This window comes from Mustela nigripes, chromosome 2 (genome assembly GCF_022355385.1).
Source record: "Mustela nigripes isolate SB6536 chromosome 2, MUSNIG.SB6536, whole genome shotgun sequence".
Lineage (NCBI taxonomy): Eukaryota > Metazoa > Chordata > Mammalia > Carnivora > Mustelidae > Mustela > Mustela nigripes.
In genome coordinates this window covers 98,134,390-98,162,322 of record NC_081558.1, presented here as the reverse complement: position 1 = coordinate 98,162,322, position 27,933 = coordinate 98,134,390, and the positions used below count along the sequence as shown (strand labels likewise).

At 43.4% G+C, this 27,933-nt stretch overlaps 1 protein-coding gene across 1 annotated transcript in view; it reads right to left on the bottom strand.

Annotated features, from left to right (window-relative positions):
* Positions 1 to 27,640, bottom strand: part of PARP14 (poly(ADP-ribose) polymerase family member 14) — a 51,336-nt gene extending 23,696 nt beyond the window's left edge. The window contains exons 1-6 of the mRNA XM_059391067.1: positions 27,348 to 27,640; positions 22,292 to 22,425; positions 21,517 to 21,550; positions 9,716 to 9,958; positions 7,226 to 7,462; positions 829 to 3,131 (exon numbers count right to left, since the gene is read on the bottom strand). Coding sequence (XP_059247050.1) covers positions 829 to 3,131; positions 7,226 to 7,462; positions 9,716 to 9,958; positions 21,517 to 21,550; positions 22,292 to 22,425; positions 27,348 to 27,534 — 3,138 coding nt within the window. The 5' untranslated portion in view covers positions 27,535 to 27,640. The remainder of the gene's footprint in view (positions 1 to 828; positions 3,132 to 7,225; positions 7,463 to 9,715; positions 9,959 to 21,516; positions 21,551 to 22,291; positions 22,426 to 27,347) is intronic.
* Positions 27,641 to 27,933: the final 293 nt, after the last annotated feature.

Genomic DNA, 27,933 nt, shown 5'->3' with positions numbered 1-27,933 from the left:
GAGCCCCTGGGTTTGACACTAGAGGTGGGGACGCAATGATGATTAATTTCAGAGATTGAAATGCCACCCGAGGCAAAGGGTTACAAGATGACTTATTTAAATAGCACCCCAGGATGACAGAGAGCTGTCAAAAAGCAAGATATAAACAGCACAGGGTTTCTGAAAGAGTGCAGAGGCCGCTGCCTCTTATGGGCTCTGGGAAACAGGCATCAGGGCAGCAAGCAAAGAGAGCAGGGCAGTCATATAATAGGAGGGGATACACCGGGGAGCTTGGAGCTGTGAGCAGACTGGTTTGATCGGACAGAGCTTTTCTAAATTGGGATCGAGACCAAGAACACCAAGGACACCAAGAAAAGAGAAGAGAAGGCATGTGAAAAGTGATATTCAAAGCTGCACGGCCTGGGTCACCAAGGAGGACTATAGTTCACCCTGGTTCGGCGTCATTGACAAGATTCCGGTCTCTGTCCACATCAAATGCTCTAAGTGTTTGGTATCTGCCCTCCGCAAATGAGACAGGAAATTCACCTTAGATTTGCCAAAATGTGACAGGTATAAAGGCACTGAAAAAGTATACATGTAAAAAGGTGAGATAGTATCGTGGGGTTTTGCATTTACTGGCAACCTCATGATCTGAGTACACTTGCAGTTCCCCCAATCGACTGGCCAGTCTCTGTGGGTCAGTGCCTCAGCAAAGCCTCCCAGTCTTCGAGGAAACCACTTCCGAGGCTGGGAGAGCAGGGGTTTTTCCCCTGGGTCCTAGTCTGCCTTGGGCTATAGGCTAGCTGGAGTTGCGGGGGCTCTACAGGCAGGGACAGAAGGGACACTCACAGTAGCATTCTGCACATCTCCTTCCACCAGCAGGAGCCTCAGGTTTCCCTGGGACAATGAAATCTGTCTGTTTCCAGGAACGTTTGTCAAGACCGGCTGAACTGCCTGTGATAAACCGGGCAGAGGACCTGTCGGAGACGGGACACTCTCAAATACAGTTTTCACAGTTTCCGCAAAAGCCTGGACAGTCTTCTCAGCTGTATCCACAAGGTAGATCTCTTTCAAGGTGTGTCCGTCCTGCTTACACTGGAAGTTTTTCTTGATAGCCAAAATAATCACCTTCACACACCGGGCTAAGGGAAAGCCCCCAGCTCCGGAGCTGATGGCCGGGATGGCTATGGACTGGCACTGGTGTGTCTCAGCCAAACGGAGAGTTTCTTCTACAGCTCTCTTTAACAGGAGCATGCACTTCAGGTCCTCGTCGTCCTTCCACTCGGGCCCCACGGCATGGATCACATGGCGGTACGGGAGCTTTCCTGCTTTTGAGATGACGGCACTGCCTGGGGGGATCTTGCCCCTTGTCTTCACTATCTGGTCGCAGGCCTCTTGGAGCTCGGGGCCAGCTGCTTTTGAAAGAGCTGCTGCCAGGCTGCTGCAGAGCTGCAGGTCCTCCTTGGCGGTGCTCACCACCACCTCGACAGGAAACCGGGTCAAGTCGCCCTGCTGCACCATCAGCCAGACTCCAGGGGCCAGCTCCACCCGAGACAAGCTGCTCTGCGGCATGGTCAGTGAGACTCCCGGGGCCAGCTCCACCTGGGACGAGCTGCTCTGCCCATCCCTGCCCCCTCCCTCCCCCTCTCCTCCATTCTCCTGTAGGTCAATGGAACATCCAAACAACCGTTTGACCTCTCTTTTATAATACTGTGCTTTCTCCTGGAAGAACTGGCTGACCAATGGCCTATCAATATGGACGTTTTCAATACAGACGGAATCCACAGCTTGCCTGACGATGTTCACCCCCTCCAGGACTTTGGCCTTTGGCCCAATTAGCAAAATGCCCTTTTGTTTATTTTCAAGATTGAAAATTACCTGAACATTTGTTGTCTTTATCTTTTGCCAGAATGGCTTTTTTTCTATCCTTAAATAATCAATGATTACGGGAGGATTTATTCTAATCAATCTCTCTATTTTCGTGTGTTTTTCCACAAAGTCAAAAAGCGAGCTATAGGATTCATTCACTTCTCTCACACAGCCCGCGATGATGACCTCCGCTTTGGTTTCTGAAGTTAATTCATCGATTATTACAGTCTTTGAGGAGGAATTGTGTCTCTTCTGCAAGCTGTGAGTGAGCGCTTTCCATTTCTTGCCATTTAGAACTTCCCTGTCGTCAATGTTGATGCGCTTGTAACTGAAGGCACTGACCATTTGCTTTTCGGCATCTAACAGGACTTTAGGGGAATAGCCGATTAAGAGAACAGTTTTACCCTCTAGCTCACAAACGGCAAGAATTTTCTGTGCCATGAAAAGAGACTTCGAGAATTCTGTACAGTCTCCTTTTTGCAAAAACTGGAAAATCTCAGGGGGAAGCTGGATGCTTTTTTGAACCATGGTGCACACCTCTTTCTGTATTTCACACTTGGCTTTATACACGTCTGTGTAGAGGCCTTTGAAACACACATGTTGAGAGTCTTCATCATAACAAATCTCCATTTCTGGGCACTCGGTGCGGAGACGCCCGAGGACATCTCTGTGACACAAAAGAAAATACCTCCCTGGAGAAATGGCCACTTTCTCCTTTAGACTTTGCTCTTCTCTTTTAAGTTTTTGAGTGGTACTTTCTATTAATTCCTTGACTTGTGGCTCAATGTTCTGTACATCCTCTGATCTCCCCACTAAGGTTACAATACCCTTCAGGGTATCAAATTCAATCAAAATCCTGTCGTCTCCTACATTATTTTTTATGGTGTCCCACACTACGGGATCCACTTTAAAGGGGGTAACTTTATATTTAGACCTGATGCTAGAGAATGCTGTGGAAACATCTTCCTTCCAGTTCCTGATTCTCAGTCTACCTAGACAGAATAATGTGGTTGCAGGTCTGATGGTAACTTCACATCTGAGTTCGGACCATATTAGATCACTGTGACAACGTATCGCTTCCTCATTTATCTCATCAATCAGATGCCTCTTTTTCTGTAAGAACCTCCATAAGGGAAGATCTAATGATTCTCTGAATGGTGCTGGAAGCTTGATCAGAGGTTTCTCCTTTCCATACAAGGCTGTGCCCAAAGAGGTGTAGTATGGAAACACAAAGAGTGGCATATTATCGAGGTCAAGTTTCTTGGTCATGATGGTGTGTAATGCTTAAAAGGAAAGAAATAAAGTAATCCCAGTGTTAACATGTTTCAAGTGAAAAAAAACAACAACAACACTTTTCTCCTAGGGAAAAAAACTCTAATGATTGTAAAATTATGATGTTATAACATGCTATTAAAAAGCAGCACTACTCTTAAAGTGCTCAGATATAAACTGATTTTTATTAATCCTACATAGCTATCCCTTGCTTAATGGAACACTTTCCAACCAAGATCACTCTATGTTGAAATTCTGTTAAGTAAATTCTATTTTCTGTTTTCTGGTAACACCAATATATCACCACCAGGTTAATAAAGAGATAAAAGTGTGTTCACAAATATGGGGGTAATGTTTGCCCCAGTGCAAAGAATATTCTGGTGCCCAAAGCAAAGCTCATGTAAGAATCAAGCTATTTTGCTGTTTTCTGTACAGTCTCACCGTTTTACGCTTCCTAGCTGATTTAGATTCCTTTAATACCTGTAACAGGAGGAGCATAACAATAATTATCAGAGCTGACCATGTGTCAGACCCATTCTAAGTGCTTTCCATATATTTATTTATTTCAGCGTCCTAGAAGCCCTCTGAGAGGCAGGATTATTATCATCCCTATTTACAAATGATAAAACTGAGGCTAGGGAAGGTTAGGTAACTCAGGGTGATGTAAAGGACAAATAACTGAGCTCAGATTTGAGCCAGGATCTGTCTAAACCCAAAGCCCACGCTCTTGCCCCTTTTACCAGGGATTCCAAACAAGATCACCTCACAGCCATTGGAGAGCCCAGCCCCTGGGACCTCAGATTCAGTAAGTCCTGTACCTCCCCCTTGTCCTTGCTATAATCGCTCTCCTGCCACTTCCATGGGAGCAGTCCCTACAGTGGGATGTGTGTGTGTGTGTGTGTGTGTGTGTGTGTGTGTGTGTGGCGGGGGAGGGCGTACTCTTCTTCCTCTTGTATTAGTTATGAGACAGGTACAGGGAGTCTAAGAAGGAAGAGAATTAGAATGAATTCCAATAACAACTTGGATTAAAATAACATCCTTGCAGAGAGATGTTAAAAATAACTTTACCTTGTACATGATTGTTTCCTAGGCCTGGAGCCAGACGTCATCAAAAGAACATGGCCTTCAGAGGCCAAGACCCACAGCCTGAACTTCCCAACGTGGCTCTGTAAAGGCTCCAAGCCTAGGCAGGACCTGGGACCATTAATGTGTACTTAGGACCCACGATGTGCCAAGCATATTGCAGGCATAATTTCATTTGATCCTCACAAATTCCTCTGAGGCCAGTAGTAATGTGGGCCCTATTTTACAGATAAGAAAACAGGCTTTGCTGGGTTCAAGTAACTTGCCCAACAGTGGACCTGAATAGGCATTTTTCCAAAGAGGACATGCAGATGGCCAACAGACATGCATGAAAACGTGCTCAGCACCACTAGTCATTAGGGAAATACAAATCAAAACTACGGTGAGGTATCACTTCACACCAATCAGAGTGTCTAGTATCAAAAAGACAAGAAGTAACAAGTGTCAGCGAGGATGTGGAGAAAAAGGAGCCCTCAGGCACTATTGGTCGAATGTAAATTGGTGCAGCCACTGTGATGCATGGATAACGAGGACAGGGAGATACAGGCTTTTAGCTATGGAACGCCTAAGTCATAGAGAGGAAAGGGACAGCATAGGGAATAGAATCAGTGATACTGTGATCACGCTGTAGGGTGACAGATGGTGGCTACACTTGTGGGCAGAGCATATGGAGTTGTTGAATCACTGTGCTGTCCACCTGAAACCAATGTAACCTTGTGTGTGGACTATACTTCCATAAAAACATGCATGGGGTGCCTGGGTGGCATAGTCAGTTAAGCGTCCAATTCTTGGTTTCAGCTCAAGTCACGACCTTGGGATTGTGAGATCAAGCCCCACATCAGGTTCTGCACTCAGTGTGGCATCTGCTTAAGGTTCCCTCTCTCATTCTCTGCCCCTCCACCTGTGCTCTCTTTCTCTAAACTATATATATGTATGTATATACATGTATATACATATATATATACACACACATATACATCTATCTATCTATCTATCTATCTATCTATCTATCGGTAAATTATCGATAGATAGATAGATAGTAGATAGATGGATGTATATGTACAAAGTAAAGTAATCAAGTAAGTTGCCCAAGATCACAAAACTAGTAAGCACCAAAGCCAGGATTTGAACTCTGATCTGTCTGACTCAAGAACCATCACAGATGTCACCTTACTGTGACTTAACTTCTCCATCCTGTTTCCTCATCTTCAAGAAAAAGTTACAATATGCATGGCATTACTAGGATTCAGTGAGCTACTGTAGCAGAAAACACAGCAAAAGATCTAACCTAGAGTAGGTATTAGATAAAAGTTTTTTTCCTTAAGATTCTGTGAATCAGATTTTGTAAAACTGAACAAAATTAATTCCAGAGTAAGTGCTCAACTTATTCCTCTCAAATAATCTACATAAAATGTAGACTGCTAAGTAAACTGTGTTTTTAATCCAGCTTTAACTACAGTTGGCCGCCTTACTAATAACCCATCGTAAGGGGTGAGACAGCCTGTAAGAACCCTTAATGGTATAGGTGAGCAAATGACTGGCAAAGAATGGAGAGTTTAAGAGCATAGGTTAGCCAGACTAGCCAGGTTCAAATAATGGCTCTGTCACTTACTAGCTGTGTAAACTTAGTCAAGTTATTTGCCCTTTTTTGTGCCTGTTTCTCATGGTAGAACAGGGATTACAGTCACAGACCAGGGTCTGCGAATGCACTTTGCAGCACCCTGCAGAGCTATGCAAACATAATCATAATTATAAGAAGGAGCGGCCAAAGAAAGAAAGGGAAAATCGGTGTATCTCAGATCAGAGAGAACAGAGTTATGAGCTTAGATGAGGAGGCATGGTCGGCGTAGTCGGATGATACAAAGAGGTCAGGATGAAAGGGAGCCTTTGAGAGTGCCCTACTGCTCACATGTGTGGCTCCGCATAAAACCACCCCAATTAAATAGTTCCTATTATTAGTCCTACGTGGGTAATGTAGACATTCCGAGGACACATCCAACTGCCCCTAGCCTTCAAAAGGTCCGAAGCCCCACCATAAACGGGAGGCTCGCTTCTAGAGTAGGCAGCTTTATGGAGCTCCCTGCCTGGGCCCAAGCCCAAGCTCTGGGAGATTTAAAGAAATTGTGACAGAAGCTCCTCTTTTGTCCCCTTGCCCAAGGAATACTAGGACTTTCATTCCATTTTAAGCCAAAGCATACCTTCACCCCAGTTTCCCCAACTCTTCAAAGCCAAAGGGAGTGTCCTCCACAGATCCTCCATGGATCCCCCACGGAGCAGTTTATCTCAGTGGGTGGAATACCACGTGATGTGTCTTATGCTCCCCCTGTTGGTCCCAGACCCACTGTTCCTTCTCTTCCTAAGGAGGCTGGCCCCCTAATTCCCACTCCTCAGCCTTCACCTCTGAACATCAAGTGGAATCTCCACCCTGACATTGTATGTGCCTCAGAGAACTGGCAATCTAGTGGCAATCAAGTATTGACAAAATCCTCAGAAGTGTTTCCCTAAGGTTCAGCTGAACATGGTTTTCACAGGGGTGCCACGAAGAACAATCCAGCGGACATCCACTGGACCACCCCTATTAATTTCTGAATGATGACACTGACAGGTGAAGGGGAAGTAGTGACACATTAAAGGAAGTGTATGTGTTTCTGAGTATTTCTTTATCCAACCTTATTGGAATTAACTTGAGAATTTCTACCAAGTATACAGCTAAAACACAGATCATCTTTTTTTAAATACAGTATTTCAAAGATTGTAAGAATTATGGGGTTTTCACTATAGGCAGAGACTCGTGAGAGAATCTCCTTGTATCTTTCAAAACTGGGCCCTGCTTCTCTAAAGTTGAAATCACTGGACTCATTAACTATCATATCCCAGATGAACAGGATTACTAATTGGATTTCCAGTGAAATTTATGAATTAAAAAATAAAATGCATCAGAACTCAACTGATAACTGTTAAGATCTGCTAAAATGGCTGAGTCTGTGAGGTAGGTTCACAAAATCAGGCTCATAGACATTACCTTTTTTGTCAAAAAACTCAATCAGAGCCGAATTCTCTTCAGGCAAACACTCAATACTGGCAATTCTCCCTCCTCCATTTTGAGGATTTTCAAATAAACTTTTCAGATTATAGTCATCAACACCAGGTGGCAGGTTTTCAACCCTGATAGTTCTTGTCACTTCCAGAAGTCTCGGAGAAAGCTGGAGTTGTTTCACGAAGGGGTGCCTGACACAATTGTCAACAAATTTCACAGCATCTACAAATCAAAATCAATCAGTCAATCCATCCATCCATCAGAAAATTATGATCATACTTTTATGTTATACAGAAGAAACTGTCTGAATATTAACTGAGATAAAGGAGATAGCTAAGTGCTCAATTTTTAGAGGCAAGGTCTTCATTTCTATATGAGAATTTACACACTTACAACTCCTGCTCTGAAGAGTAACACACATGTAAATGTTTTACCTGGTGTACTGCCGCTGAGCTGTGTCCCTCCTACAGGCACAGCTCTCTCCCACTCACCTTGACGTCCTACTGAGTGTTCTCTGTGCAATATAAATCTCTCACTCTCCTCCTTTCTCAAGACCTATGATGGCTCCCTTAGCTAGCCTTAAAATGCCCTTGGTTGGCTATCTGACTCCAAACTAATTTCCAAACATCACCTCTGGTTACCCTCTGCCATTCCTTTTATTTTCTTTATTGCCACAAAAACTAGTCATTATTTTGAAAACCTTATTCTCTTTTGCCTTGCTATATATAACCACCTGTACCTGAAATGCCCTTCTTGGATTTTTTAAAATCCTGTCCTATTCCTCTTTCAGGACTGACCCTGTTTATCTCTTTCAAATTAATAAATATCGATAGTGGGCTCACAATGAGCCAGGCACTGTGCTAGGATCTGGGGATAGAGAAATGAATATGATAAGTCCTTGAAAATTTACCATCTAGGAAGGGGTGGGGGTCTTGAAAGCACACAAATGGCCTATTGTGGAGTCAGATGTGGCAGAAAGACAAATAGTGGGAATCCCACAAGGATTGCCAGAGTTAAGTGCCTGCTGATCTGAGTTTTGAAGGATAAAGAGGAGTTTAGCAGATAGATTAGGGGAGGAAACTTTTCCTGCAGAGAGAAGAACAGTGGCAGGAAACAACAGTGTATTGGGGACCTGGGAGACTAGGGCCACTAGAGTATAAACCAAGCCACCTTGTTTGGGTCCCCTTTCCTCTCATTCCCCACAGCCTGCCACTTACGTGGAAGCAGGCAGCTTCTTCTCTTGCGTCTTCATTTTTCATTTACATATGGGTCTCCAGCTCCATAGGCATTCCTCAAGAGCAGGGACCAAGAATTATTCATCCCTGTACTCACAGCACCTCAACAAGTGCCTGGCACATTGTAGGCGTTCAAGATTTTCGATTAATGAACAAAAGCAAGTCCACTTAGTTTTTCCTTTATAAGAAATACTTATGGATTTGACATAAGAATAGCTCCCTTCGTTGAGTCTTTACCATGTGTCAGGAGATATACTAAGAGCTTTGCACACATTGTCTCATCTAATCCTCTTAGAAGCTGTATCAGGTAGGTCATTTTTCCTCCACTCTATTGAGGACAGAAGTCAAGCACAGAGGGGAGTAACTGGGATAAGCTCTGAGAAGTAGTCAAATGGCAGAGCTAGAATTCTGATTTCACAACCATCCTCCTGCTGCGGCCATGGCATAGCGAGGGCTCAGATTGGAAAACTCCGTGGTCCTCCTGAACATGACTCCTCACACACACCTTGAAGAGCCCTCATTCCCTGCATCACGTACACTTCCTCTCCTGCATGCAGGATGACCATGAAAGTACTAAGACAAATACACAGGAAAGGACGTAAGGGAAGAGGCTATGTAGAGGTGGGCAATGGGGTTCAAATCCAGGAATTTATTAGCATCTCCGCACCTCTGTCTCCTCAACTGTAAAATGGCGAGTAGTAACAATGTCAAAAGGTTGTTAAAAGGAACCAATGAGTTAACACATGCAATGAGCTTCGTGTAGTGCCTGGCTTACAGTGTCCCTAGCTGAGTGTCTGCCATTATCAGCATTATTGCATTCCAGTAAGTCCAGCCTGGTAACATAGATCAGTGTTTACTTCTCCCAGTGAGATAATGCATGTGAAAATGCTGATTCTTCTGCTTGAATCACTTCTATAAGTTTAGACTTTAGATTTCTTTCTGGGTGTGTTATCTCTGTCTCTCTTTCTCTCCGTCTCTCTGTCTCTCTCTCTCTCTCTCACACACACACACACACACTCATACGATGAAGTCTGATTTACTGAACATACCAGAATTTAGTTTTAAAACAAATTTGCTTCTCTTTCAAAATAAAAAAGCACCTATATTAACCTGTATTAATTTCTTATTAACAAACTAAGAGAAAAAGTCAAGCTTTCAGAAACATTGAATTAGCTGGGTGTCTCAAATCCCAAAGTGGGGCGCAAAGAAGATTGGCAAATGCGTGATCACTTGATCTTACCCACATGCGTTGGAAAGGTAACTACAGCAATGTCAAAATCCTGTAATACTTCCACTTGAAAAGCATCACTGGGCAGGCCACTTACATTCTCCACTATCAAAATTAACATTATATCGGTTACATTTGCCTTGAGATTTTCAAATGCAACCGAAGATGAAGTATTTTCACATTCTTCTGAGGTATCTTCCATTTTCTCCCATCTTCTACTGGGAGAAAGTTCTGTACCCACTTCTTCTGACACATCTGATTTTAGAAGAACAAAAGAGGTACAAGATGTTATATTTGTCTGACATGGTCTTAGCAAATTATCATAAGACACTGTCCTCTTTCTTTTTCAATCTCTTGGCTAAGTCAAATAAAAAAAGATCTGAGAAGGCTTTTCGCTTAATTTAGTTAAAAATAAAATGTAGCACTTAACCATCTATTATTGTTAAGTTTGGTTTTTATTATGGCCTTTTCTGCCTCGTCTCTCTGAGGAAACAGTCTTTCATCACCTTTACATAGGCTTCCAACAAGCACTTAATTTTAGTTATGGAACTCAGTTTCTCCAAAGCAAGGGACATGTTTATTCATCCCTGTATTGCTGGCACCTGGCCCATACTTGAGGCTCAATAGGGTTTGCTGACTTACAGCTTGGGCCACTGGAGGAGAGCGAGACTATCTGATGATGTAACACCTGAGGCTCCAAAAAGTAGTATGTTTTCCTCGCTGAAGAAGAAGAAAGGATACTCACTGAATGACTAAGGAACACACATAGAAAATAAAATGGTCTGGAGAGCTGTATGCATACATCAAGCTCACGGATCAGGAATCCTCCCAGCCAGTCTGTTCCCCTCCATTGCTGGCCCTACGTTGAGTTCCATCTATGCATCAAGTCAATCCCACACTAGGCTTGCCCAGTGCACCAGGATGCATATGATATAATCTTCAGACATTTTGTAAGTGACTGTTCAACTAGGGCTCTTATTATGTTCAAGGCACTGGAGGTGTGGAGAGGGGTGCATACAAAAAACATCACATAAGAAACTTACAGATTTTCTAATGGAGGTATACAAGAAAAATGATGAAAGGATCTGACATTTTGTAAATGTTTATCATGACAGAGTAAAATGCTACATGCTCACCAAATCCATTTTGTTTTCTTTCCGAGCAACAGTTGCCAGACTTCCCACAGCCAAGTTCATGTGGCTAATGGAATATGGGTGGAAGCATGAATTGCGCTTCCATGCCTGGCAAGTACAAATCTCCTTTATGTGAATTTCCACTCTCCTTGGCAGTAACTTTGGAGGCCGCATATCAAAAGTAATCTTGTCAAAGGATAGAAGGAACCTGAAGCAGTCTAGACTCCCCGCTTCCCTAGCTGCTGACCCCACTGACCTCTGATGTGGAGGGGTGTTTGTTATAGCAGTTAGGTGACCCTGACACATACTCCTGTTTTGTGCAGATGTAACATCATGCACTCATGCCAAATAAAAAATAATTTAAGGTCAATAAAAACACAGCATTCCATGAGACAGGTGTGACAAAGCTGAAGGACTGCTGAGCTGATGGTGAGGTTGTCTGAGTTCAACCCCTGACTCAGCCACTCTTTAGCCATGTGACCTCAGGCATGTCTCTTTACAGGAGAGTCCTGGATGAACTGAATGGTAACAGCCTTTCCAGCAACATAGTTTTATAACTTTATGACTAGTAGGGGCTTCATCACAAGAGAGGCTTGCTTAACTGCCAAATAAAGGGAAGCATCAATCCAGCCAGGAGTCCGAGAGACATAGAAGGGGACAGGGCTGCCCTGGAAAGGATTCAGGAAAAGGAGAAGCTGAGCAGATCTTGAAAGCTCTCTAGAGTTTAGATATAGAGAAGTGGGATAGAGGGGATTGTGGACCCCAGAAGTACAGGCAGAGTGCCATGACTGCGCCAGACTCCTTAGGAAATTGTGATCTGACCGATGCAACTCAAGGAGCACTTGTGTGTAGATGTAAGAAATGAGGTCAGAAAAGTTGGCTTCATCCAGGACGTCGTGTGAACTTTATGTTGTGGTCAGTAGTAAGGGTGAATTATAGAAGGTTTCTGTGATAAGAAGGACAGGATATTTAGCAGTATAAAAAGGGCTGGTCAGACTTAAGGAGACTTAAGGACATCAGATACAGAGAGACCAAGCAGGGTGCTCCTGCCATGTTGGATTTGTTAGGTAATAATGGCAGCCTGGCATGAGGGAGGGACAGATGATGAAAACCTAAAAAATAAAAAAAATTAAAAAAAAAAAAAAAAGATGAAGTCTCTGTGACTAACAGATGTGAAGGCTAAAAGAAGAGAGATGACCGAAGTTTCCAGTAGGTGATGGGCAGACGGTTGTATACTTCAAGAGAAATAAGGAAGCCAGAAAGGGTACTGGTTTGAGGAAGAAGATGATACAGGTGGCTTTGACATGGTGGCTCTAACATAATTTCCAACAGTAAGGTCAGACACAAGGTCTGGAATTTAGAAGAGAGTCCAGGGTGGAAATGTAGAGTTGAAAAAGCCAGAATATGCTGACCACAAGTGACCAGTATCTCTCTGCTCTTGCATGTCTCTCTTCAATGGGTTCTTCCAATTGTTGGCTTCCACCTTGCAGACCCAGCCCAACTCAGCTTAGCCTGGAACAGGACGTTAGCTCAGTGCTCACATCCTCTGGTGTTGGTTTGTGGCTTGACTGACCTGTCCTTCCTCTGACTACTGCTTGCCCATCTTCAACTTTACACCCAGGGTTTCAGGCATGCCTGGTGCACTCAGCGTGCTGTATTCTATATTCTCCTCACCCCTGAAATGTGGGACCTATTAGGGAAACAACCTCTACCCTGATTTTGCTTGGTTGTGAAAACTGTCTACACCATTCCAATTAACTTCAAGAGTCCTAGCCTTAGGATCACAGTCAGGATTCAGTGTAGAGCAACCAAGCGACAAGGGACCTCCTCTTACATCTCTGAAAGGGGCCAATGACACACTTTGTTAAAGACTGCCCATCTTCCTGGCTGTGTACTATCATTGGAGTCTGAGTCATGTAAAAACAGGGCAGCAAATGAGTCTAAAGTCTCAGGACAATGAAAAGTCCATTGGTGGGGTGGGGCTGGATGGCTCTTCCTGAGAATATCCTTGATGTTGTAAGCATATCTGAAACAGTGCTGACAAATCACTTAAGTCAGAGTTAGGGTAAAATCTATGAATCCATAAGAAACACAGACTTGATTAAAGTCTAGACCCAGGAAATAGTACAGATATAAATGTACCAATATAAAACCACATTGGTCTAAAATTGAGCTTGAGGGTACAGCACATAAGGCATTTTCCAAGAATAGATAAGGATTTAGGGAGACAGAAGCAAGGTGGTAGAGGAGTAGCAGTCTGAAATGACATCAGATCCCAGGAGTTCAGCTAAATAGTTATCAAACCATTCTGAACACCTACAAACTCTAAACAGGAGATAGAAGAGAAGAAGAGCAGCAATTCTAGGAACAGAAAATCAACCACTTTCTGAAAGGTAGGACGAGCAAAGAAATGAATCCAAAGCGAAAGGAAGATAGACCGTGGGGGAAGGGGATGGCTCCTGGCAAGCAGTGAAGCAGTGGAGCACAAAATCAGAACTTTAAGAAGTCTGCTCCACTGAGGGACATCACTCCAGAGGCTAAGCGGAGGTGGAGCCCGCATGGAGACAGTGTGGTCTCAGGTCTTGCAGGGTCACAGAAAGATCGGGGAAAAAAGCTGTGTCTGTGTGTGGCACAGCTGCCAGGTACCAGAGCGGGGGAAGTCGACTACAGAGACAGAGCTGAAGAGTGAGATTTCAGATCAGGGTAACCTTAAACCATGTTCCAAAGCACATTCACGCCACTGTTCTTCAAGCAGGAACCCCACAAATGGTACATCAAGGGAGGCACACCTTGCTGCTCTGGGAGAAGCAGCGTGGCAGGAATCTGCTGGGTGTGGAGACCCCAAAGAGGGCTGTGCACCAGAGATAAAAATGCCTGGCCACAGGCTGGATGAGCAGGAAGCGTGGCCAGAGACCAGGAAGATAGAGGGGATTGACTGCTTTTCTCTGAGGGTGCACTAAGGAGTGGAGCCTTGAGTGCTTGACTCCTCTGGGCCAGAGAATGGGAGGCTTCCATTGTCATTCCAGTCCTCCAAAGCTCTATGGAAAACATTTAGGGAACAAAAGCTCCAAGAGTGAACCCAAGCAGATTACTTAGCCTGGCCCCTGGCATGGGTGATGCAATTCGCCTCGGGCAAAGACATTTGAGAATCATTACAACAGGCCCATCTGGAAGAATAAGAGCAAGAACATCCAGCCAAGACCAAGTTCACAACTCAAGGAGAACAGCAGAACTCCAGATCTAGGGGAAAGTAACATATAGCATTCATGGCTTTTTCCCCATGATCCATTAGTCTTGCAAAGTTAAACTTTTTTTAATTTTATTTTTTTCTTATTCTATTTTTTTAACTTTTCCCTCTTTCTTCTTTTAATGTTTTTTAACTAGTTTTTCTTAACAATACATTTCTTAAAAAAATTTTTTTTTCTAAACCTTCATTGTTATAGTCATATTTTATCCCTTCATTGTATTTAACCTTATTTTTTTGTATACATATAGGTTTTTTTTTTTCCCTAAAAAATTTTGGGATATAATTTCTTCTAATAGCTCAAAATATACCTTAATCTAGCACATGGCTTTGTTTTAGTTCCCAGCCTGAGCACATTCCCTCCTTCTTTTTTCTTTTTCCAACCAACTTATCTGATCAATTCCTTTCCTGGAATTTTTAAAAATTTTTTCATCTTTATGGTCATATTTCATTCCTTAATTGTGTTTACCCATATATATATATATATATATATATATATATATATATGTGTATATATATATATATATATATATATATGTTTTTCTTTCTTTAACATTTTGGGAGGTAGTTTCTTCTAAGAGACCAAAATATACCTAAAATCCAGTGGGTGGCTCTGTTCTGTTCTATTCAGATGAATAGATGTTCTATTCATCTATAAATAATACAATTTTATATATATGTATATATACATATATATATATATAATTTTTTATTTTTATTTCTTTTTTCCCCCCATTCTTCTCCCCCTGGTTTTGGGCCTCTTCTGATTTGGTTAGTGTACTTTTTTCTGAGGTCTTTGCCACCCTTTTAGTACTTTATTCCCTTGTTCATATATTCCTATCTGGATAAAATGACAAGGCCAAAAATTTCACCACAAAAAAAAAAAAAAAAAAAAGAGGAAGTACCAATGGCTAGGGACCTAATCAATATGGACATTGGTAATATGTCAGAACTAGAGTTCAGAATGACAATTCTCAAGGTGTTAGCTGGGCTCAAAAAAGGCATGGAAGATATTAGAGAAACCCTTTCTGGAGAAATAAAAGAACTAAAATCTAACCAAGTTGAAATTTTTTAAAAAAGCTATTAATGAGGTGCAATAAAAAAAGGAGACTTTTTCTGCTAGGATAAATGAGGCAGAAGAGAGAATTAATGATATAGAATACCAAATGACAGAGAACAAAGAAGCTGAGCAAAAGAGAGACAAACAACTACTGGGAGAATTCAAGAGATAACTGATACCATAAAATAAAACAATATTAGAATAATTGGGATTCCAGAAAAAGAAGAAAGAGAGAGGGGGGCGGAAAGTATATTGGAGCAAATTCTAGTAGATTATTTTATTATAGTAGAGAATTTCCCTAAAGGGAACATCAAAATCCAGGAAACACAGAGAACCCCCCCTTAAAATCAATAAAAATAGGTCCATGCCCTGTCATCTAATAATAAAACTTACAAGTCTTAGTGACAAAGATAAAATCCTGAAAGCAGCTTGGGACAAGAAGTCTGTAACATACAATGGTAGAAACATTAGATTGGCAGAAGACTTATCCACAGAGACCTGGCAGGCCAGAAAGACCTGGCATGATATATTCAGAGCACTAAATGAGAAAAATATGCAGCCAATAACACTATATCCAGCTAGGCTATCACTGAAAATAGAAGGAGAGATAAAAGGCTTCCAGGACAACAAAAATTAAAAGAATTTGAAAACACCAAACCAGCCCTACAGGAAATATTGAAAGGGGTCCTGTAAGCAAAGAGAGAGCCTAAAAGTAGTAGACCAGAAAGGAACAGAGACAATATACAGTAACAGTCACCTTACAGGCAATACAATAGCACTAAATTCACATTTTTCAATAGTTCCCCTGAATGTAAATGGGCTAAATGCCCCAATCAAAAGACATAATGTATCAGAATGGATTAAAAATACAAAACCTGGGGCGCCTGGGTGGCTTAGTGGGTTAAAGCCTCTGCCTTCGGCTCAGGTAATGATCCCAGGGTCCTGGGATTGAGCCCCTCATCGGGCTCTCTGCTCAGTAGGAAGCCTTCTTCCCTTCCTCTCTCTGCCTGCCTCTCTGCCTACTTGTGATCTGTGTCTGTCAAATAAATAAATAAATAAATAAATAATCTTTCAAGGAAAAACAAAACAAAACCCATCAATATGCTGTCAAAAAGAAACTCATTTTAGACCCAAAGACACCTCCAGATTTAAAGTGAGGGGGTGGAAAACAATTTACCATGCTAGGGACATCAAAAGAAAGCTGTGGTGGCAATCCTCATATCAGATAAATTAGATTTTAAGCCAAAGACTCTAATAGGAGATGAGGAAGGACACTATATCATACTTAAAGGGTCTGTCCAACAAGAAGATCTAACAATTTTAAATATCTATGCCCCTAACATAGGAGCAGTCAACTATATAAACCAATTAATAACAAAATCAAAACACATCAACAATAATACAATATTAGTAGGGGACTTTAACAACCCCCCTTCACTGAAATGGACAGATCATCCAAGCAAAAGATCAATAAGGAAATAAAGGTCTTAAATGACACACAGGACCAGATGGACATCACAGATATATTCAGAACATTCCATCCAAAAAAAAAAAAAAAAACCAAAAACAGAATATACATTCTTCTCTAGTGCACATGGAACATCCTCCAGAATAGATCACATCCTGGGTCACAAATCAGGTCATAGCCAGTACCAAAAAGTTGGGATCATTCCCTGCCTTTTTTTCAGACCACAATGCTCTGAAGCTAGCACTCAATCAATCACAAGAGGAAAGTTGGAAAGAACTCAAATACATGGAGGCTAAAAAAATTCTACTAAAGAATGAATGGGTCAACTAGGAAATTACAGAAGAATTGAAAAAATTCTTGGAAACAAATGAAAATGAAAACACAACTGTTTAAAACCTGTGGGACACAGCAAAGGCGGTCCTGAGAGGAAAGTATATAGTGATACAAGCCTTTCTCAAGAAACAAGAAAGGTCTCAAATACACACAACCCTACACCTAAAGGAGCTAGAGAAAGAACAGTAAAGAAAGCCTAAACTCAGCAGGAGAAGAGAAATAATAAAGATCAGAGCATAAATCAACAAAATCGAAACCAAAAGAACAGTAGAACAAATCAACAAAACTAGGAGATGGTTCTTTGAAAGAATTAATAAGATTGATAAACCCCTGGCCAGACTTATCAAAAAGAAAAGAGAAAGGATCCACATTAATAAAATAATGAATGTAGGAGGAGCAATCACAACCAACACCAAAGAAATACAAATAATCATAAGAACACATTATGAGCAACTATATGCCAGCAAATTTGACAATCTGGAAGAAATGGATGCATTCCTAGAGACGTATAAACTACCAAAACCAAACCAGGAATACATAAAAAAAAAACTTGAACAGACCCATGACCAGTAAAGAGATTGAAGCAGCCATCAAAAATCTCCCAACAAACAAGAACCCAGGGCCAGATGGCTTCCCAGGGGAATTCTACCAAACATTTAAAGAAGAATTTATTCCTATTCTCTTGAAACTGTTCCCAAAAATAGAAATGGAAGGAAAACTTCCAAACTCATTTTATGAGGCCAGCATTACCTTGATCCCAAAACCAGACAAAGACCCCACCCAAAAGGAGAATTACAGACCAATACCCTTGATGAACACAGAGGTGAAAATTCTCACCAAAATACTAGCCAATAGGAACCAATAGTACATTAAAAGGATCATTCACCACAGCCAAGCGGGATTTATTCCTGGGCTGCAAGGCTGGTTCAACATCTGCAAATCAATCAATGTGATACAATACATTAATAAAAGAAAGAGCAAGAACTATATGATACTCTCAATAGATGCTGAACAAGCATTTGACAAAGTACAGCATCCATTCTTGATCAAAACTCTGCAAAATGTAGGGACAGAGGGTACATGTGTCAATATCATCAAAGCCATCTATGAAAAACCCACAGCAAACATCATTCTTAATGGGGAAAAACTGAGAGCTTTTCCCCTAAGGTCAGGAACACAGCAGAGATATCCACTATCACCACTGCTATTCAACATAGTACTAGAAGTCCTAGTCTCAACAATCAGACAACAAAAAGAAATAAAAAGCATCCAAATTGGCAAAGAAGAAGTCAAACTCTCACTCTTTGCAGGTGATATGATACTTTATGTGATACTTCCACTTTATGTGGAAGTTAAAAGACTCCACTCCCAAACTGGTAGAACTCATACAGAAATTCAGTAAAGTGTCAGGATATAAAATCAATGCACAGAAATCAGTTGCATTTTTACATACCAATATCAAGACTGAAGAAAGGGAAATTAAGAAGTCAATCCCATTTAAATTGCACCCCAAACCATAAGATACCTAGGAATAAACCTAACCAAAGAGGCAAAGAATCTGTAATCAGAAAACTATAAAGTATTCATGGAAGAAATTGAGGAAGACATGAAGAAATGGAAAAACGTTTCATGCTCATGGATTGGAAGAACAAATATTGTGAAAATGTCTATGTTACCTAGAGCAATCTACACATTTAAAGCAATCCCTATCAAAATACCATCAATTTTTTTTCAAAGAAATGGAACAAATAATCCTAAAATTTATAAGCCAAAAAAGATCTCAAATAGCTAGAGGAATGTTGAAAAAGAAAGTCAAAGTTGGTGGCATCACAATTCCAGACCTCAAGCTCTATTACAAAGCTATAATCATCAAAACAGTATGGTACTGGCACAGAAACAGACACATAGATCAATGGAACAGAACAGAGAGCCCAAAAATAGACCCTCAACTCTATGGTCAACTAATCTTTGACAAAGCAGGAAGGAATGTCCAATGCAAAAAAGACAAGTCTCTTCAACAAACGGTGTTGGGAAAACTAGACAGCCACATGCAGAAGAATGAAACTTACATTTCCTTACACCACACACAAAAATAGACTCAAAATGGATGAAAAACCTCAATGTGAGACACGAATCCGTGAAAATCCTTGAGGAGTATATAGGCAGTAACCTCTTCAACCTCAGCCACAGCAACTTCTTCCTAGAAACATCACCAAATGCAACAGAAGCAAGGATAAAAATGTGAACTATTGGGACTTCATCAAGATCAAAGCTTTTGCACAGCAAAGGAAACAGTCAACAAAAGCAAAAGACAACTGACATAAGATAATTTGCAAATGACATACCAGATAAAAGGCTAGTATCCAAAATCTATAAAGAACTTATCAAACTCAACACTGAAAGAACAAATAACCCAATCAAGAAATGGGCAGAGAACATGAACAGACATTTCTGCAAAGAAGACATCCAGATGGCCAACAGACACATGAAAAAGTGCTCCACATCACTCAGCATCAGGGAAATACAAATCAAAACCACAATGAGATACCACCTCACACCAGTCAGAATGGCTAAAATTAACACATCAGGAAACGACAGATGCTGGCAAGGATGCAGAGAAAGGGCAACCCTCTTACACTGTTGATGGGAATGCAAGCTGGTGCAGCCACTCTGGAAAATAACATGGAGGTTCCTCAAAAAGTTGAAAATAGGGCTACCCTAAGACCCAGCAATCGCACTACTGGGTATTTACCCTAAAGATACAAATGTAGTGATCTGAAGGAGCATGTGCATCCCAATGTTTATAGCAGCAATGTCCACAATAGCCAAACTATGGAAAGAACCTAGATGTCCATCAACAGATGAATGGATAAAGAAGATGTGGCATATATATACAATGGAATACTATGCAGCCATCAAAAGAAATGAAATCTTGCCATTTGCAACGACGTGAATGGAACTAGAGGTATTAAGCTGAGCAAAATAAGTTAATCAGAGAAAGACAATTATCATATGATCTCCCTGATATGAGGAAGTTGAGAGGCTGAGTTGGGGGGGGTTGGGGGTTAGGGAAGGAAAAAATGAAACAAGATGGGATTGGGAGGGAGACAAACCATAACAGACTCAGTCTCACAAAACAAACTGAGGGCTGCTGGGGGGAGAGGGATTGTGGAGATGGTGATTGGGTTATGGACACTGGGGAGGGTACATGATATGGTGAATGCTGTGAAGTGTGTAAGCTGGACAAGTCACAAACCTGTACCCCTGGGGCAAATAATACATTATATGTTAATTAAAAAAATTTTTTGTAAAGAATAGCTAAGGATTCAGGGGGGTCCCCATGAACACTGGGAGTTACGTGAGCCTGTTCCATATCTGAAGAACAGAAAGCAGGAGTTATTCCAAACAGACAAAATATTCTTATAACAATCATGAGCTTTCTTTTTTCCTTCTAGATTTATTTATTTGTCATAGAGGGAGAGAGAGAAAACAAGCAGGGGAGCAGCAGGCAGAGGGAGAAGCAGGCTCCCCGCTGAGCAGGAAGCCTGATGCAGGGACTCAATCCCACAACCCTGGGATCATAGCCTAAGCCAAAGGAAGACGCTTAACTGACTGAGCCACCCAGGTGTCCTGAATCATGGAATCATGAGCTTAAGAAAACCACACATCCTATATTCTACAGCTGAATAGTGCCTCCATGTTAGGTAAAAACAATCCATGCATCCCTGTCCAGTCAGCTTGCCAAGTAAAGGCAGCTCTCAGCCAACTGCCATTTTGAAAAGAGAAAGTTGCAAAAATCGAAACATGTTCTCAAGACAGAGTCAATTTTAGAAAATAATAATTTACACATTTTTTTGAAATTCCTTTTCCCTAAGATTTGGATATACATAATCACTTCATCTCTGTTGCCCAGCCATTCAGCCCAGGTCACCATCTTCCCCAACCCCCTTACAAGAGGATGCTTAGCCAGGAAAACAAGCTGCTTCTTCGGGAAGTGACAGTTGTTACTATAGGCCAACACCCAGACACTAGGGAAGCAGCAGAGGCCACAAGAGTTGCGAGGTGGCAGGCTGTTTCCTACAGCAGATGGGATGAGAGGAGCTGCTGCACCCACATCCTCCACTCAGCACTTAGAAGCTTTTGCCCACCCTCCAGTTGTGGTCCCGGAGAACGGCACCCTCCAGACCCAGTGCTCAGAAACTGACTGAGCCACACAGGACACACACTGACGCAATACGTCCTTGCTTCTCGATGGCTGGCTGGGCAAAGGTGGGCAATACGAGTCAATTTATTCCCATTTCCCAGGCACCTCTTTGCCTCCCTTCAATTGCAAGGTGTCCCCAGTACCCACAGAGAGAGCTGTTCCCATCCTTTGGACCTGAGCCTGAAGATCTCAGGGGGCTCCCCCCATGCTCACCCTCAGCACAGCTGGCTGCGAGGACACAGATGGCATCTCTAGGCTGAGCACACGCTGCTTTGTGAAGTCAAGAACAGAACTATGAGCCCTGCAAGGGCTATCTTTAATGAAAGCAAAACTGCTGGCGAAGGTCAGCCATATTGTTTCTTTCCCCTTACCTGGTTCTTGGATGTGTGCTTTGGTCTCCGATTCCTGAAATCCAATAAACAACAGAGTAGTATCAAGAAATGACTGATAATTTCTTTACATTGAGAAGCTGTCCCTGGGATGGACCTGGAGACATCAGGTCCACAGAAACAATCATCAAGAGCTCTGGCACTTATGCTACTGAACGTACCTCACATGGAGTCGCATCTACTTTGCCCAAGAATCATGGGTAAAAACAAGTCACAAATAAATTAAACCCCAATTAACACCAAGCGCCTGGGGGATGGGATAAGACCTAAATCTTTTCCCCATTTAACATTTATTGTTTACTATTAACAAGCACCGTGCCTTCTGCTTTACAGAGATTGTCTCATTTAATCCTCACAACGATCCACCACCCAACGAGGGTTGGATTACTGTCCCATTTTACAGTCGAGGAGAGAACACAGGTAGTATGGGTCGCTGTCCCCTCAAAATGATGTACAAATAAAACAGAGTGAGTTCCAGGTTAAAATCACCCAAACCCAAAAATTTACATCTCAAACCACCCTTATTATAACCTGTAAATTCAGACTTTTCAGATCGCATCTAAAATCAAACAAAAAGTGCCCCCCTACTTCATTATCCCATATTTTCCTCATGACTGCCTTCATGCCCTCCACATCTGTCAGGTGATTGCTATTCCAATTTGATTTATACTTCTCATCCCACTATCTTCTCCATATTGTGATTTCCCACACACCCTGGCAGAACACCCTGCTGCCCTTTACTCATGCCTTCACTTACCTTTGCTGGAATGTCCCCCTCTAAGACATCCTGGACTTCCTCTGTGGCTGTGGGCAACTGGACAGTTAACTGGAATGTTCCTATTCCTGGCCATAGTAACTCATGGTTCTTAGTCTCCAGAACTCTTTGCCGAACTAAAACGAAAGAAAGAAAGAAAGAAAGAAAGAAAGGGAAAGAAACTAACTGTCAAGCAATCTTTATTCACCAAATTACTCCATGATTTCCATAGGGCTTCATCATTTTCAATCAATGGCTTGGTCAGTTTCCCAAGCAAGTCCTTACATGGTGAAAAGCTAAAAAGTTTAGCAAGCAGACATGGGTTTCAACCCCATCTTTACCCTTACTATTATTTTTTTTTAACCCTTGGGAATGTTCCTTAATAAGTCTTATTTGCAAAGCCTCAGTCTTCTTGTCTATTAGCAAATAATTAATGAACACTGTCTTACATAGGTGTTACATCAATTAAATTGACAAACATTATAAAGGACTTCGTACCGTACATAATGCTCGGTAGGTACTAAGAAAAGTAACAATATTTATTCTACAAGTGAAGAGAAATAATCAAAGCATGGCTAATGATGAACAGTGAAGACTGGGTGCTGGGAAAAGGCATGATGAAAGCTGTGTTTCAGGGGCTTAGCTGTGTTTCTGGGTGGCTCAGTCAGTTAAGCATCTGCCTTCGGCTCAGGTCATGATCCCAGGATCGTGGGATCAAGCCCTGGATCAGGGTCCCTGCTCCACAGGAAGCCTGCTTCTCCCTCTGCCACTCCCCCTGCTTGTGTTCCCTCTCTCACTGTGTCTCTCTCTGTCAAATAAATAAATAAAATCTTAAAAAAAAAAAAAAAAAGCCGAGTTTTAGGAAGGTGATTTGAGTGACCATGAGCACAATGGCTTGGGACCTAGTGAAAAAGGTATTTCGTTCAGTTCTTTAACCTAGTATGGTAAGAGCCAGTCATCCAATAATCAATGGAGTAGAAAAGAAGGGATGGGAGAGATTTAAAAAAAAAAAAAAAAGAAAAGAAAGAATTAGCATAGCAGGCAGCTGGGTTGTAGTGAAAAAACTGAACAATGAACATAAGAGTCCAAAGACTGGGATTTGAATTCCAACTCTGCCAAAAAACTAGATGAGTGACATTGAGAAACTACCTTAACCTCTTGAGTCAGTTTCCTCCCTTAAAAGGTGTCTGCTCTCTTAAAAGGTGTTTTATAACACCCACAAGGGCTATGCAAATGTAAATTTATAATTACAAGCTGGAGCAGCCAGAGAGAGAAAAGGAAAATCAGTGTATCCCAGGCCATGGAGAAGCGGTGGTGAGTAAGTTTAGAGGAGGAAGCATGGTCAACACAGAAGGTGCGAAGGTTCCGGGTGAAGGCGAACCTTTGAGAGTGCCCAGCTGCTCCCAGACGTGGCTCTGACGTGAATGTTGGGCTCCGTGCTGCACTCGGGTGCGGGTGGGTGGTCTGAGAGGTGGAGGAGATAGGGAATCTTCCCTAAGAAGGAGTTGGAAGAGCTTTCCCACCTCACTCATCCATGAAAGGGTAGAAGTGAGGTCTTCACCAGATGCTAACTTAGAAACAGGCCCCAGAAACAATATGAGAAGGAACACCAGACTCTACTTTCACTCTTTACGAGAGAGCAGTCCGTTTTCACACAGACTCCTGCGGGGCTGGCCTAAGCTAGTGAAAGGACTGAGGATTGGATTAAGACCCCTAAAGCCTGAGAACCAGCCAAGTTTTGTAAGCCAACTTGTCTAGAGCCGTGGGCTTCTGTGATGCATTCCTTTTATAATCCCCCTAGACTTTGGGAGAGTCTTATCCAGGCATCCAAATGCAAAAGATCTGAGATCGTGCACAATCACGCAGGGCACCAGGATTTCGAGAGAGCAGACAGTAGCAATAGGGGTTAAGTGACCCGCAACCAAGACAAGGTGAATCTGGAAGGAAAAAGAGCTGAAACTCTGACGTCCAGCCACCCTTCCCCATGTGGACAGTCTCCCTTCCGCACCAACCTCAGACCACTGACATTCCACACCAACCTCAGACCACTGACATTCAACTTTACCTAAAGAGGAGATGGATTCCCTTTCCCCAAAGAGACGGACAATCAACAGAAGCCAAGTTATGACCCAAAAGGAGGATAAAAGCACACATCTAAAACAGGGCTTAACATCTTCTAAGTCAATGTACACTGGACTTCGAAGAAGTTGAGTGAACTATTTAAGAGAAAGATACAGCTTCCAAATACTTCTGCTTGCCATACATTAATTTCTTTTTCTTTTTTTTTGAAGATTTTATTTATTTTTTGAGAAGGAGAGAGAGCATGAACAGTGGAAGGCAGAGAAAGAAAGAGAGAAGCAGGCTCCCTGCTGAGCAGAGAGTCCATTTGGAGCTGGATCCCAGAACCCCAGGGTCATGCCCTGAGCCGAAGGCAGACGCTTAACCAATTGAGCCACCCAGGCGGCCCAGCTATACACTTATTTCTACACAGCAGTGCTGCTGGGCTCATTCTAACTACACGGTGGCCCACCTGGTAAAGCCACTTCCTTGTGGGAGGGGGTTGGGGGAGGGAATCCCTGCTGGAGAACGAGGATCACTGTCAGCAAATTTCTGGCCACATTGTGCTGGGGCAATAGCTTCTCTGGTAGGAAACTGAAACTGAATAGGCACTTCCTGCCACCCCCCCATCCCAGGGCCCTTGTCCATAAAACGTTTTGAGTTGTTCTAAGTCTGAGTCATCTGTGCTGGGGTACCATAACAGAGGTCCTGGAGCAGCCTGGGGATGGAGGTAGGGGGAGGTGGGCTGGGCCATGAGAGGAAGGAACAACCATTTCTGCGTTCGGGGCTAGAACAGAAGGACGTCATCGACACAAAAGTGTACTTTGCACTGCTGGTATTTTTATGCTGTTTGTATTTTCTATTGATTATTTCCCTTTTCTTTTTCACTCAGTGTTGGCAACAAACAACAGGGCTTCCCAAACTTTAGCACACCAGAATCACCATGGTGCTGGTTAAACGCATGGATTCCCACTCACCTGCACCTGGGGTTCCAAAATCTCTGAGGCTGCCGGGAATGGGTCTGATTAGTCTGTTGTGAGTCAGATACAGAGGTCTGTGTCCCCAATTTGAGAACTACTGGGGAGGATAATGGGATTCTAAAGAAGAAGTAAGTGTCCCTAAGGGCCAAGTCTATATGATGTTGATGGCTAGCAATCAAAGTGGTAAAACTCCTTGAAGAAAATGAAATCGAGGGGAAATGGCTGACATTGCACAGCAGCCCTTCTGAGCATTCCTCAGTGAAATTAGTCCTTGGAAAACCCGGTACTTTGTTTTCATAAGGGCTCTGAACCTAGTAGGTCTCCTGTCCCCAACTGGCCTCCCCTTCAACACACTTAGCTGTGGACCCTTCTCCTCCCTGGGTTTCATTCTTTCCCTTCTGGATCTCTGCCTAGAGCATTCCAGTTTCTCTCAGGTTAGCCGCATTGCCTCTCCTTTGGCTCAAATGCTTCTCTAAATCCTGCGGCAGGAAGGTAGGATCAGGGGTTGTCCACATCCTTTCCTATGAGATTCCAAAGGAAAAAGGACACCCTCTGGGAACAGCAGCTCACAGGCCTCTCACTACAGATCTGGCAGTGTCTGGACCCAGCAGATCATAACTGGGTGGGTACTTATCTTCCCTCTCCTAAAGGCAACAGCAAGGAGGGTGGGGAACTCAGCTGCTCAACCGCCTGCAAGGCGGGGGTTCAAAACTCCAAACCCACATCAACTCAGAATGTCACCCCTGTCTCCAGTCTGAGAACCACCCTGACACTGAGGGAAGAGGTACCAGCACACCCCCAACAAAGATTCCGGGTGTTCATCAACAGCACACAGCCCTCCAGTAACCTTCTATATTTACACCCACTGTGCTTTTAGGCAGCAATTTTGTACCTCCTCCAAGTGACCCCAGAAACATGAAGAATCTCAGGACCTGTGGGAAAATCCCCGTAACTCCTCACATTCCTTAATACCTTTTGTCTCCCACCAAAAAAATAACTGAAGGAAAGGGGGCCTCTCCCTCTCCCTACCTCTCTGTCCCTCTCTCTCTGAGCATTGACCTCAGTTACCAAATCCACGAATATGTACACGAATATGTATCTTCCAGCCCCACGCTGATTTTCATTGCTCAAGGATTCAATTGTCCTCACCTAGAACATTACATGAATCTCCTGAAAGTTGTGATTTCCAGGGTCTCTTCCAACAGAAGTCAAGGTACTTCTTTTCAACCAGATTTATCTCCCTAAGGTGTACTGGTGTACTTGGACATGTCTCCCCTCTGCCTATTCGGGAAGGGGGGGGGTAGTTCATAGTCCTTATGGTGTCATTCAAGGCCCTCTACCATCTCAACCCAACTTTTTCTTAGCGTTAACTTCCTCCCCAGCACTTCACAAGAAGGAGGTTTAATAAGAGTGCCTAAGATTTTTAAAATATAGGCGTCCCCCGCCCCTCTTGGCCTTTTGAAATTTCCCAGGCCCCTGTCGACAGATCTTGCTTGTACAGAGATTAGCAAAGTCATCACTCAACCCAAACCTCCCCGAGGGCGCCCTGCGTGTTGCTGAAGATGCCCGGTGCTCTCCTGGCCCCAGCACCTGTTCAGGAGGAGTCCGCCCGCCTATTCCGCCCCGATTGGCCCTCAGGAATCAGTTGAGATGTGACTGTCCCTGGAAACTTCCTCTTCCCTTACAACGGTGAGGGAACCTTTGGAGTTCAACCTTTGGAGTTCTGAACAGCTGCTTTAACAGAATGAAAAACAACTGCGACGGAACAGCTCGGCCCCTAAGGCTCCAGGCTGGCAGCCATGTAAAAAGGAGGTGAGGCAAGCAGCCTATCAGCTCCTTTCCGCCCGCCGCGGGGTCAGCGTCAGAACTCACTTGCGCGGTTCTGCCGCCACCTCCCGGCAGCACCTGGGAGTGCTTCTCGCCCCTCGCGCGCCCTCCCTCCCCCAAGGCTGCAGCAGGAGCAAGTTACCCCGCCGGAAGCCCACGGTTGTCCCTCTCACCCCCACCCTCGCACCCCTCACCGGCGTCTAGATGGAAGAACGCCAGGAAGCGGGTCGCGGTGCCCGGCTCCTGGCGGACCTCACACTCCCCGCCTCCGGATCTCCTCGCGCTCTGGAAGTACATCTGCAACTTGGTGCTCAAGTTCTTCGGGGGGTAGGAGCCCCAGGACCCTTCGACCCGCAGGGGGAAGGAGCCGGGCGCAGCCATCCTCAGCTCCGCTCCCCTGCCCCCGCTGCTCCACCCGCCCCACTTGAGTGAGGCCGACTTTGTCCCTTTAAGTTTCAGTTTCACTTTCCTAGAAAACTCCTCCCCTGGCATTAGTTTCTGCCAACAGCTGTTAATAGCTGTGTGGGCCTCGAACTAGTCACCCCGCACTCCCACCCCGCAGTTCCTCGCCTTCAGCTCTGGCCCACGGCCAGGGCTGGTCGCCACTCCAAGCAACTGGTCTTGCACTCGCTGTTTTCTGCACTTGGGTCCCTAAGCTCGGGCACCGCGTGCCACGTCGTCCCCCAAATGACAGCTGAAATCAGCGTATTTGACGGCGCACAACACCTGCTGCAAACACAAAGACAACTTCACTTTTGCCGCAGGGCAACGTTTTACAAG